General features: G+C 35.9%; 1 protein-coding gene across 6 annotated transcripts in view; it reads right to left on the reverse strand.

The window, feature by feature from the left end:
- Window positions 1-2,521, reverse strand: part of LOC142345336 (uncharacterized) — a 33,765-nt gene extending 31,244 nt beyond the window's left edge. Inside the window, exons 1-2 of one of the 6 annotated variants that reach the window (XM_075397343.1) lie at window positions 2,261-2,521; window positions 1,525-1,672 (exon numbers count right to left, since the gene is read on the reverse strand). In XM_075397343.1, coding sequence (XP_075253458.1) covers window positions 1,525-1,630 — 106 coding nt within the window. In that variant the 5' untranslated portion in view covers window positions 1,631-1,672; window positions 2,261-2,521. Of the gene's footprint in view, window positions 1-1,524; window positions 1,698-2,250 lie in introns of all 6 variants that reach the window. The other 5 variants (XM_075397342.1, XM_075397339.1, XM_075397340.1 and 2 more) reach the window with 5 other exon arrangements.
- Between the last annotated feature and the right edge of the window lie 10,451 nt (window positions 2,522-12,972).

Consider the following 12,972-nt stretch of genomic DNA (forward strand, 5'->3'; position numbering starts at 1 on the left):
CTAACTGCACGTTTTAAATTAGTTACTGGGATCATTTCCGTTTGTGCCCCCCCCCCACCCCCCAGCTTAGTGGGCTCATATTATTTGCACCCCCAGACGTATGTGCCATTTTTTTACATAATGATTTACAAAGTAAAGGCACGTGCTCTGTAGCAAAACGTACTGGGGGGGGGGGCACCAACGGAAAAGATCAGAGTACTGATTCAGAGCTATGATCATGTCACTTTTGACTCTTGCCAGTCTAAATGCAATTCTTAGTCACGACAAGCACGTCTAAATGCAAGTCTTGGCAAGTCTTAAATACGTCAAAAATAGCCAGGACACCTCAAAAACAGCTTAGAAAAACAACGTCAACAATAGCCGGGAAAAAATTTATTCGACATTTGCGGAGTTTGAAAAATCAAGAAATTTTGATTTTAGGCTAAAACTCTTAAAACGGCTGAGAAACGGCACAGTAACACCTGGAATCCATTAATACAGCCTACTCTGACCCCCGGAGCTATTTGATATTTTTAATGGACTTATGGGGTTTCAAAGCAACCCGGGAAAAGGGCTAAAATTTAACCCCGAAAATGTGGCATGTTACAAATTTTTTTTAGAATTCAAAACTTTCACTCGAAATTTTCGAAAAATTGGTTTTGACTTGGGAATCAATTTGCAATTGTAATACAAGTCTTGACAAAGATTGGTCAGACTTGCAAGACTTGTATTTAGACTTGCTAAGTACTGGGAAACGAAATAAGACTTGGATTTAGACTTGCCTGGTACTGATACTGATATTGACTAGGAGTTCGTTCCGGGTCTATTCTTTTCCGGACTGACTTCCTAAAAACGGATTCAAAGCTGGGTTCCGATGAAGATTAGAGAACCCAGGCTACAATTTCATCGGTCACTATAACTTCGGGGCAGAAACCTTAGTTTGAATGTTTGAACTTACAGTAAAAGACAAGAAATTCTAAATTTTTTGTCCTAATCTCAGAGTTCAATAGGACATTAAGATTCGGACAAAAAATTGGACTTTCATTTCTTTAATCAAACCGCTATAAATAATCGGCTGCTTCACTATCACAGACGCGGAAGTTTGGTTTATTTAAACTCCTGTACGTTTTTAAGAAATCTTTTCTTTCATTAATCTGCAAAATTGTATTCTTAACTTCAATTGCAAATGAAATTCAACACTTTCGTGCCTTCTAGTTCTCTAAATACATTAGAACAAAATTTTGTCTCTCTCGGGCCTTGTCTCCCAGCACTCGGCACACTTGTCAGGGCACTGAGTCCCTCTAGCATATACATAGATGCTTCCAGCTTATATCGGTTTTAAGGCAATTTTTGGCAACGTTACAGAAAATTTTTGTACCAAGTCATGGCCGATTCTAGGTAATTCTTGATAACAGCGTTCTTCACAATTGCGGATAATTTTTTATTAGTCCCCGGATCGCGCCTAGCTAGTGTACAAACAAATGAGTGAGGGTGCGTGAGTGGTTCTTCTATAATTGGAATATAATAGTTTGTGTGTGGTCATACCTCGACTGGCAGACGCAGCTGACTTTGGTCGCCTTGGAACCAGGGTGCCAGTTTCTCCCCTCTTGCTTGCACCAGCCATGAATTTCAAGTAAGAATCTCGGTCCATCTTTGGGTCAATGATTTGCTCAATTCTTGGGTTGCTTTGTTACTGCTCGTATTATTTCATGAATAGACTGTTTCCGTAGGCCTAGTTAGGATCTTTTCCGTTTGTGGGAAAAGATCCTACGTATTTATTTTGAGAAACTATTTACTTATTAACTATTTTAAAATAACTCAACCATGGCACAAGTATAGCAATTAATGAGTTTCAACTTAGATAAATTTTGGAACCCTGAAACAACTTCGACTATTATAAACTAGCAAATTGGGAATCTATTCCGCCAAGAGCTTAACCTTTACCCCCCCCCCCCAAACACACTTGCTATTTTAATAGTAGTGTGCTCACATTTGTATTCCGCGGCATAAAAACACAGGGCTTGGGGGGCTTCCCATTATAATCTCCCCAATGACATTATAGTCCACCATTGTGGTGTAATTACCATGATTGGGGGGGGGGGGGGGCTATAGGTTATCTGACCAATAAACTGGGGGGGGGGCTATAATGGGAAAGACCAGAGTGGGGGACGAAACACAATAGATCCCAAATTGGTTATAATCTTTAGACAGTATAGACGTATTAGAGGAAACAGTCGTCTGGAACAAATGAGACTGAAACTTGGTAACTACTTTGACAAACTTTTCAACTAGCTGTAAAATTTCGCGTTCCAGTTGAAATTAAGTCGCGTAATCGTGGAATGATTAAAAAAGCATCTTCAGTGACAAACAAATGCTTGGTTATTAGCAATAGTGAACTTCGTTATGTCAACATATAATGACGATCTTTTGCATCCAAGCTTGATTTTGTGCCCTAACTCTTGGTTAAATTTTGGCACTAGTTTGTTGGTGCCAAGCCGCGCGTGCCAAATCTTTCTTTGTGATGATTCATTGCGGAAAGTTGGGAGATCATTTCCCTCCACTTTGCATATTAACTCATGTAATGAGTACTCATACTCTCTGCCAGTCTTTTACAATTCTTAGCGTTCCCCCCAACAGGAGTCATTGATACACCCAGTAACAAAAATTATATAGTCCTTTGTTTATATAGCCCAAAATTATTTTGAAGGAGCGTTATTCCGGTGTTTCCCACGTCGAACCCTTGAAGTCATGTTGATGCTGTTTAAGACTCTGCTGATTTTATTTCAGCTAACTTTCAGCGCTTTTTTCTAAAATTTCTGAAAAAATAGGACTTTACGCCCCCCAAACCCCCCAAACCCCCCCCCCCCCCCCCTCGTGTTTAATTAAGTAATCTGTTCCTTGATCAAGAAATTATTCATGAAGAAAAATTGTAAAATGAAAGGCCTTTTGAGTTTCAAAAAATCCCCTACAGAAGCTTTTGTACAGGTTAAAACCCTGGTTGACCACCACAAAGGTTTCTCGGAAACCATACGTAATACATGTATGGTTGTATGGCTTCTTTCATACCACACATAACACCATACAAACACTTAAAATAGATGTCAAATGACGTCTTTTGGATCACTTAGTACAACGAATATTTCTTAGTTGCCATTGATCTTCCTCAAGAAAAAAAAATTTCTATTGTGTCTTGTGTACCATATCCAAGACCATACACGTTTATTGCCCATGCAAGACCATAAAGTTTTTTGTGCAGCTTCCTTTTTTGAATAAATAGGCTTTTCACAACATCGTATGCGGATTTCATTACGAAAAAAAATGTATATCCAAAAAGTTCTCAAGAAAAAATTTTTATGTTGCCTTGGATAGAATTTTTGGCCCATACAAGATATTGAAGCTTTTTGTGCAGCTTCATTTTTTCACAACATGTTAGAGAGGTTTCAGACGAAAGACTATAAAAATTTATGTGTTTTTAACAAGAAACTGGTTGTTGACTGGACAATATCATTCTTTTTTTCTGCTCTTTCATTATCTCGTACACTTTATCTCGTTCTTTTGTTTAAGGCAACGTTTTTTGTAAGTATTTTTTATGAATTTGCCAGTATTTAGTTTGTTTTCACCCTTTTTTCCCACAAACTCGTGATTTCAGGACCACAACGATGTTGTAAGATGATTGTAATGATTTTGTTACCTTTTTGCTAACATTTGCATAACTCATATTTGCTGTTAGCCTTATACTGTTTTGATACAAAAGTCTCGCCAGTTCCGGTTTTTTGAGTACCCGTCCTTGCAATTATTTTTTCTTATAAACCTTGAAACCATGTACCGACAATGAATGTATTTCTTGAATACCATGAAACTTCCATAAATGGTATTCTTAGATACTCTACACATTCCATTTATGACCATCTTGGATACCGTAGAGTTTTCATTAATGGCTATCTTAGATATCACACAGCCTACCATTTATGTTGCTGCAGCTTTGAATTAAGATTTGACCAGAGCTTAGAAAAGTAAGACATAACAAACTCTTCAAAAACCAAAATTGTATGAAAACTCTCTGGGAGTGCAATAATGTTGTTGATAGATTTTCGCAGTGAAGTGTACAAACAGAATCTTTTTTAAAAATATTTTGATTAGTAAAAAAATCTGGAGCCGTATCAGGACCTCTTATCTTTTTGTTATACATCAATGCTTTCAAACAAAAAATAAAATGTTGTTTTGACATATTTCAGAAAAACACATTGAATTGAGTTGAGTATTGAAAAAGTTTTGGAACAAACAGAGCAATGTTTAAAACAAAACGAACTGACACTAAAAAACAGTTTTATTTTCTATTGACCGGATTAGAAGTAAGATAAAATTGATTTAGATTGACTGGGAGCGAAAAAAGAACAAAAACAAATGGCAAAACATAGAGAAAAAGCATCAGTTCTAGCTTCACGGCTCAAATCGACAAATTTTTGATAAAACAACTGAAGCAATTAGATCAATTTGCTTATTACAAAAGGAGATGATTCTCCACGCCTGATTGATGCTGTTCAGGTCACTAATTGAATCTATTCCAGGCTACCGCATTTGTTCACAAACTTTGTCAACCGACGCATAAACGGGCGTAGAAAAGGATGCTTCAAGCAAACAAGGAGGCTCAGTAATGTGCGTTTGCACATGTTCCGACCCGGCTCATACACAAGTTTGGCATAATTGTCTAGCGAATCAGGAAGAGATAGATAACTTTCAAAAAATCCCACACATTGATCAAAAACAATTGGTGTATGCAAAAATGCTTCTAACTCAAATCATTTAGAACTTTGAATAAGGCCACATTAGTGTGCCGAAGAGACCTGACATGATTAAGACCCCAAGACAAGACAAACAAAAAAATAACAACAAACATGTATATCCAAAATATAATGTTTAATTTTTTGACAAAAAAAATTAATAATAACAAAGTTAAGTTAGCGTCAATAAAACCTAACCTAAACAAATTTTGTATTTCACTAGACAAAAAAATGTGCCTAGTCCTTGAAGAGAATCGGTAACAGGTTGACCAAAAAAATACAAAATCGCCAAAGTTAAAATAGTTTGTTTTCTTGAAAACAAATAATTTCAAATAATGAAAACCATTAGATGTCAAATTAAATTTTTTAATGGGTTTCTATTCATTCATACTGCAACATGAACATTTTGAGACCTGTGTTTATTATCCAGAATACGTCGTACGTCTACAATAATAAACGACAAATACAGACGGAAAAAGATTTCAATATTTTTTGAAAGAAAAAGAAGTGAAAGTCATTAAATCCGTACTCATATATGTAAGAAATAAGATAGAAGCAACTGCAGATACGTGACCTTTGAAAAATGAGACAAGTATTAAAGAAGAACAAAATATAATATTAAAAAAAAAAATAAACTTGTTCTTTTTTTTAAGAAACAATTAATTTCAGAGACATAAAAACATAATTTAATAACTCAAATCCATAAGCAGGTTCTCTTGTTTCTCAAAAAACGCAGTTAAGATCGGTCAGTTTTCGAATATTCTCATACTTCTAAAAAGACAAAAAGAATCATAAATTAAAAAAAATCAAAATCTAAAAAAATCTTTTGCAGAAACCTTCTTAGAAGCCGTTAAAACAATAAGAATTGCATCACAAACCTTATGTATGTTCAATTGTGCTTTTCTTTGGCGCTAAAAAATGCGACCTGTAGTTAATGATCCTATGTAGCAAGTAGGCGAAAATAACGGCAAAAAGCAAATTAAAAAAAAACAACAGCTGTTTTTGATTAAATTTAAAGTCATGGAAACTTTAACTATAAATGAAGTCGGTAAATGGCTTCTGTTCTTCTTACATTGGAAGCCGCTAAAACTAGCAATTTTCCAGAATTTATCATTTGACTACAACCAGAACGACAAACGAAGACAAAAGCCGAAAGTTAAATTAGCCTTATGCGAAAAACCGGTATCGAGACCTTAAAACTCCATGGCAAGCCAGTTGAACATATTATTTGCACGCTCTGATTGAATTGCTGGTTTCTGTAATAAACGTAAAATAAGGCAGAAAATCCAAAATGTTTTGAAAAACGTCAACTGTTTACAATCCGAATTTTTTGAAAATTTAAGAAACAACGATTAGACCGCAACCAGCCTGGTTATTGCCGTTCCATAATTAGTAATACGTTATGGTTCCAAATGTTATGGATATGGATAAATTGACAAAAAAATCAATATGTAAAAGAACGGTACCATTTGCATAAATATCGAGTGAAATTAGCAAAAAAAACTGCACATTGTTTTTTGAAAAACAGTCTCAAAGTATTCACAAGTAAAACTAGCTGTCTTTGTGGTTAACGAGGATTCGATTAGCAGTTTTTAGGAGTGTAAATCAGGTAAATGTTAACAAAATGGACTAAAAAAGCTTTTTTTGGGCCTTTTTTGATGAAAAACAAGGCTGAATTTTGAAACATTTAGCAGTGATTTTAGCCAAAACTCTCCTTTGTTTTCAGTGGTATACCCAATAACACTATCCTCACCAATTTTAAAACATTTTTAAAACAAAAATGGCAAAAATTGCTTAAAACTACGGCAAAATTGATTATTTTTTGGCTAAAATCACTGCTAAGTTTTTCAAAATTCAGCCTTTTAACATAAAAAACGGCACCAAATAAGCTTCTTTTGTCCACTTTGTTTACATTTAACTGATTAGGACAATTACCTGATGACTCTGTGGAAAAAAGAAATTAAAAAAAAATTCTTTTCAATTCTATATTCAAAGCTGGACGGGCTTTGTAATGATACCACACTCACCATTCCACTATGAATACATCGATCGGCGAAAATTACCTGGACAAATAAAAACACGTTTGAGTTCATAGTTCCTACCCCCACTGAAGTGTGTCGGAACAAAATATTGTGGCTGGCGGGATCTTTGAATGAATTATACGAACTTTGGAGATGTGAATTCGAAAGATTAAAAACTATATTCTTCATAGTAGACTATGTAGAGACAAATTTTGTAGAATAGAAAGTTTGAACTCGAGGAATCACTGGAAGCCAACAATTGATAACACTCTGATCAAACAATAGTCGTTACCGAAAAAGCGTACAGAAATTGATTGAAGTCAATCAAGATCAATGAAGTCTGCGCAAAATTCAGGCATACGCTAAAACAACTTTTTCCGAAACAGTTCAAAATAATCAATTTGCAAATGAATAATGGAGAATTTAGAAACGTTTAGTTTCAAAATAATAGCGCAGAAAACCTGTGTTTTTGTTTTCAAACCTTAACAAATGAAATTGTCAGTTTTAATTATTTAGGGCAACCGTTGAAACTTTGCATAAGGGTCTTAAATCAAACGATAGAAAATTCTGAAAGAAACAACAAAGTTATTAATAGCAATTCTATGAATAGCTTAGTAATTATAGCAATGTTACTCTTTTAGAAAATTTAGGTTACGGAAATATTTAACAGAACAAACCATACAAAACTCGATTAAGTTCGCATTTATATAAGCATTCAAAAAAAACATTTGTTGGAATTTCGACAAATATTCGAACATCATCTGTCACAGCAGTTTATGTTTATTCCTTGGTAAACAGTAAGTAAAAGCAAGGGAAATTGAACTTTAGTTGTTAATATGGCCACTGAAGGAGCTTTTTATCGTTAATAAAGAAAAATTTTATTTTTAGTGAAATGAGTAACGTAGATGTAGATGTAGAAACAAAACTTGTAGAATTTCTCAATTGTATGAGTGATTGATATTTGCGTACACAATTGTTGCAGCTTCCCTAGTGATTGAAAAATTTATAAACTTGCAAGAATTTTGGAAGCTATCTTGCAAGAGAATACATACTTCTTGGACGATTCATGCAAAGTTCTTACAAGTTTTTCAATCCCGCTTGCAAATTTCTTGCAAGAGTTTGAATCTAAATTTTTTAATACCTCACTGCAGGGGGCGACTCGTGGAGCTGAAAATGATCGCTAAGGACAAGAATGTAATTATATGTCGGAAAACCTTCTCAAGTCATTTTAAAATACCGACTTTGAGTTTTCCAGTATGATTTTTTCCAACTTCCTCCTTTTAATTCCGGGCTTGGGACCGACACTGGCGGAGTTATACATAATATCTATTGCAGATTTAAGCGCAGCACTAGGCAAAAAATCAGGTTCAAAACGCACTCTCAAAAACAAAAAAAAATAGAAAACAAACAAAGCAGCACAAAAAAAGCTTACAACCCCACTCCCAAACAGGCATAAAATGGGTTCACTTAAATCTCAATCGATTTTTATACTTTATATTGGTCCAAATAACTTTAAAAAAGACCCTCATTTACCGATAAGATCAGTAGAAAAATCAACTGCTTGTTTCTCTATAAATAATTCCTTTGATTAAAAATAAGAGAAAAAAGTGTTTGTTTTCGTCATTTTTTAGGTAAAATAAACTTAAAAAAAGAAGGATTTGGTTGGCTAAAGATGTTTCTAAATAATTCTCGGAAAGTTGTTTTTGAATACAAAATTTTGCAGAAAACTTGCAATATTCGTGCAAGACTTCACATTCAAAAGATATTTACGAAAACAGTCAGTTAGATTCAGTTCTGCTGATCAAAAATTCAGCTAATATTCGTTTCATTTTGTTTTCAGTTAGTGTCAACTACCAAAAATACACAAAAAAACTTTTCCAAAATTCAAAAACTTGCAAGATTCTTGAAAGATTTTGAATCCGGGCTAATACTTTTTTCATTGAATTCGGTTTTGTAATTGGTTTAGAAAGAAAAACTTTTTTCAAAGACGTTTTCCAACAACTTTGTACCCTCCCTAGTTTATCTTTTTTGCCTGGTGTGATAACCAAGGATATCATCCTTCGTTAATTATTTGATGCAGTGTATTTTTATACGATGCCTTTAAAATAGTTCAATTTATTTGCCCTTCATCATTTGTTCAGATTTGTTCATTTAGTATCTTGTGATCTGTTTATGATTTCCTTTCATGGTTTCCCGCTTCGTGATCATGTCTGATCACGCATTCAAGATTTGCTTATAAGCACTTCGCTCATTCTCTTAGTTTTGCAATTCAAATTCAGTTGATCGATCCTCTTTGTAATTTCAGCTCCGCAAGTAAGCGTTAAATACTCAAGTCAGGATTTCGCCCCGCGAACCACAATCTAGGTAAAACTAAGTGAACCCGTATCGCGAGTAGCTACTCTATTTACGTAGAGCACGACATGGCGCAGCCAGCAACTAAACGCACACCTCTCTGAATAGACCCTTTCTGGGATAAACCTACACCCGACCCTCTCTTCGCTGGGAGAAATGGAGAGTGTAATATAAATTGGCACTGTTGCCGAAACAGAATATTATTCTTGACACACTGCTTGGACCCAAACCCGAGATGGTGGAACTTCCCCCCGAACCAATTTACCAAGAAACTATAAGTGGTGCTTCCGCACAATCGAATCGGAGAGAGAGAGAGAGGAATGCCCGCAACGCGCAACAGAAAATGAACTGGCAAAACAAATGTCAACGACTAATTGAAGTCATTATAATGTGTGGTGACAAACCGTGGCCACTGGTGGATCGCAAAACCGTGTCTCTACGCTATCTAAGCATCGGGGTAGAAGGACGTCGCATTCTCAGCTGCAAGAACCCGCATATCACGATTGATACCCTCCCTACTGTAGACTTCTGGAAGATCATGGATGAGGCATTCATCCGTCCTCGAAACATAACTTTTGACCTTCATGTTTTCTTGATTACAAAACAGCTTCGAGGAGAGACAGTAGAGCACTTCTATGGTAAACCAAAGGAACTGACAGAGAACTGTGATTTCGAAAATAAGGAAGAGACCTTGATACGCGACGTCTTCATTACTAACCTAATTGATCCTGAAATTCACAAGCAACTCCTCAAACAAACAGTTGAGCCGCGTCAAGCATTAGAGCTAGCAATTAACATGGAAATTGGGATGCGAAACCAACATCAATTTCAGCAGCACAACAAGATTGTCATTTCGGCCAACGTCAACGCAGTTCAATTCGCTAATATTTCTCGAACCCAGAATTGGCAAAATTCGAATAGCGTTCTAAGACAAAACAACCGTTCCACGGTCTACTGTTCGAACTGTGGGGGATTGTGGCTACCAAATCATCGCGATAAATGTATCGCAAAAGGCAAAACTTGTAACAATTGTGGACTTCTAAACCATTTTGCGAAAGTTTGCAGAAAACAAAAGTATGTGAAACTTCAAAATTCTGAGAAAAAGATGGTCAGCGTCCTGGAAGAAGAACCGCATCCCAAGGAGTCAGTGATTTTCTTACAACTAGCTAAGCTCTACGAATCGGACTATAGTAGCGGGGAGGATAATACAGTTGCGGTGATGAAGAATGCAGTAGAGAATAACTCTCAACATGCCTATCAAGATCGGCAATATTAATATTACACTACTCGTGGACTCCGGTAGCGCATGCAGTATTCTCAATCGTTCACTCGCATCGCAAGTGGTACAAAGTAGTCCTCGCGCTTTCTGGATCAGCGAAAAGATGTTCCCACAACTTCGGACTTTCTCGAATGAACCAATCCAAGTGGAAAAGAAAGATGCAATCTCCAATAACGAGCAAAGGTTTGACTTGTGATTCCGCAACATTCACCGTTGTAGCTGACGGTTTAAAATCCCTAATTGCCTTTGACTTAATCGATCAATTCGGACTAGCAGTGACCAATTCTACATCTCAAAAAGGTAATCGTGTCAACATTATTTTCTCTCCAGAATTCAAAGAGCAAATCGCAAAAACTTTTCCCGAACTGATATCGCTCATCGGAAGATCAAAAAACCATGTGGCAAAATCTAGGTTTCACAAAGAATTCCAACCTAGACACCAAAAACGTAGACGTATTCCAATTAACTTACAAGAAAAAGTCAGTAACGAACTAAAGAAATTTTTAGACGAAAAAAATATCGTAAAACTTCAAATTGCCCTGATAAATATTTCATATCACCAATTGTGGTCACCGTTAAGAAAGATCAAACGATAAAGCTTGCACTTGATTCAAAAGTACCAAACAAAGCTAATCACAAGAATAAATATCAAATGCCAAAAATTGATACGCTTATCGAATCCATTTCTCAGCAGACTAGTGCTCCCGCGTCGCTAAACACAACATAGTTCTTTACAATAGATTTGAAGTACGCATACTGTCAATTAAATTTGGTAACTAACACGGCAAATCATTGTAACTTTAACATTATTAGTGGTGATATGACCGGCACTTACAGATTCCAAACCAGATTTTATGGGTTAACAGATTTGCCAGCAGAGTTTCAAAAAACTATGGACTATACGCTAATTGGTCTAAAGAATACATATTGTTTTTTGAACGACATTTGGATCGTTAGCAAGGGGTCTCTGGAAGAACTTAAATATTATGTCATGAATTGCCTTAAACGATTGGATGATGAAAACCTTAGGATAAATATTCCAATAAATGTCACAAATTAGAATATAATTGGTTAGGATACCACATTTCTCAATCGGGTATCTCGCCCCTTGAAAGTAAAACAGCTGCGATTTTAGCACTTGAAGCTCCGAAAACTCTAAAGAAACTGCGTTCTTTTCTGGGGTCGGTTCATTACATCGGAAAATTTATTCCAAATCTTGCTCAAATTAGTCATCCCCTCCACTCATTACTGAAAAAGACATCAAAGTTCATCTAGACAGAGGAACATGAGAACTGTTTTAATGAATTGAAAAATCGCATCGCGAACGCAACCGCAAATAGCCACTATAACCCGCAACTGGAAACACGCGTAAAATGCGATGCATCTCGTTCCGGTCTCGGAGTAGCACTTGAATAGCTGACAGTTGATGGGTGGAAACCAATCGCATTTACGTCTTGTTTTTCATTATTGTGAATAATGAATTATTCTGAAGAACGCTATAGCGTAAACGAACTTGAACTTTTGGGAGTTGTATGGTCGTTTGAATATTTTAAAAATTATCTGTACGGAAAAATTTTACAGTTATTACAGATCATCGAGCTCTTCTATCTATCATCAAATAAAATAGGTCGAATAAATCATACAACAGTAGATTAGCTCGATAGATTGATCGTTTACTCCCATTGCAATTTGATATTAAACAACTTCCTGGGGCAAAATTGGGTTAAGTTGACTACATTTCTAGACACCCGTCTCAAAAAATTAAAAAAGTCTCTGCGTATGACGAGGAATTTGTTGTAGCAAAATTAAAGTTAGTCTCTGCATCTATTAATTCATTGGAATTAAATAAAACTAAATCTGCACTTAATTTACACCAATTACTAAAAGGGCACGACTCCGCATCACAAAAAAGCACACATAAAATTGAGGCAAATAATCCCGCATCACAAATCACACCTAAAATTGAGGCTAATAACAAGGCGATAAACTTAATTAGCAGATGTGCAGCACGAGTATACAAACATGATTGTTACAGTTCCCCCGCTCCGCGAAAGTTAGCCTCAATAATAATTGTAAATTTAACAATTTAAAATATGTAGATCCCGCGTCACAAATTCGACCTAAAATTTCTCTCGCTGAACGAACTACCAACAAGCGTAAACAATTATTCCACATTTGGAATGAATTAGCTCTCGCGCCGCGCAAGACTCAAATTATTCAATCTAAAATCCCGCCGATTAGGAGACATTCCTCAAATACCTTTAAAAGTCACCACCCACAAATAAAGTTAGTGCTTTTTGACTCAATTGATCTTACAATTCAGTCGTGCAATTTTAATCCAAACACTCATTGTCATCTAAACCTTCTTCAGAACAAAATTATTTAAGCAAAACTAGTAACAGTATGCATTCTAAATAGCGCATCACTCGCGTTTAACGACACATCTCGCACAGCGAATCAACAAACATCAAGTCAAAACACAACTCGCCCCGCAAGTCAGCGTTCTAATTCACCAAACAATACCCGCATCGCAAGTCCTTGACAAAATTCACCAAACACT

Source organism: Convolutriloba macropyga, chromosome 9 (assembly GCF_964194025.1).
Source record: "Convolutriloba macropyga chromosome 9, txConMacr16.3, whole genome shotgun sequence".
NCBI lineage: Eukaryota > Metazoa > Xenacoelomorpha > Acoela > Convolutidae > Convolutriloba > Convolutriloba macropyga.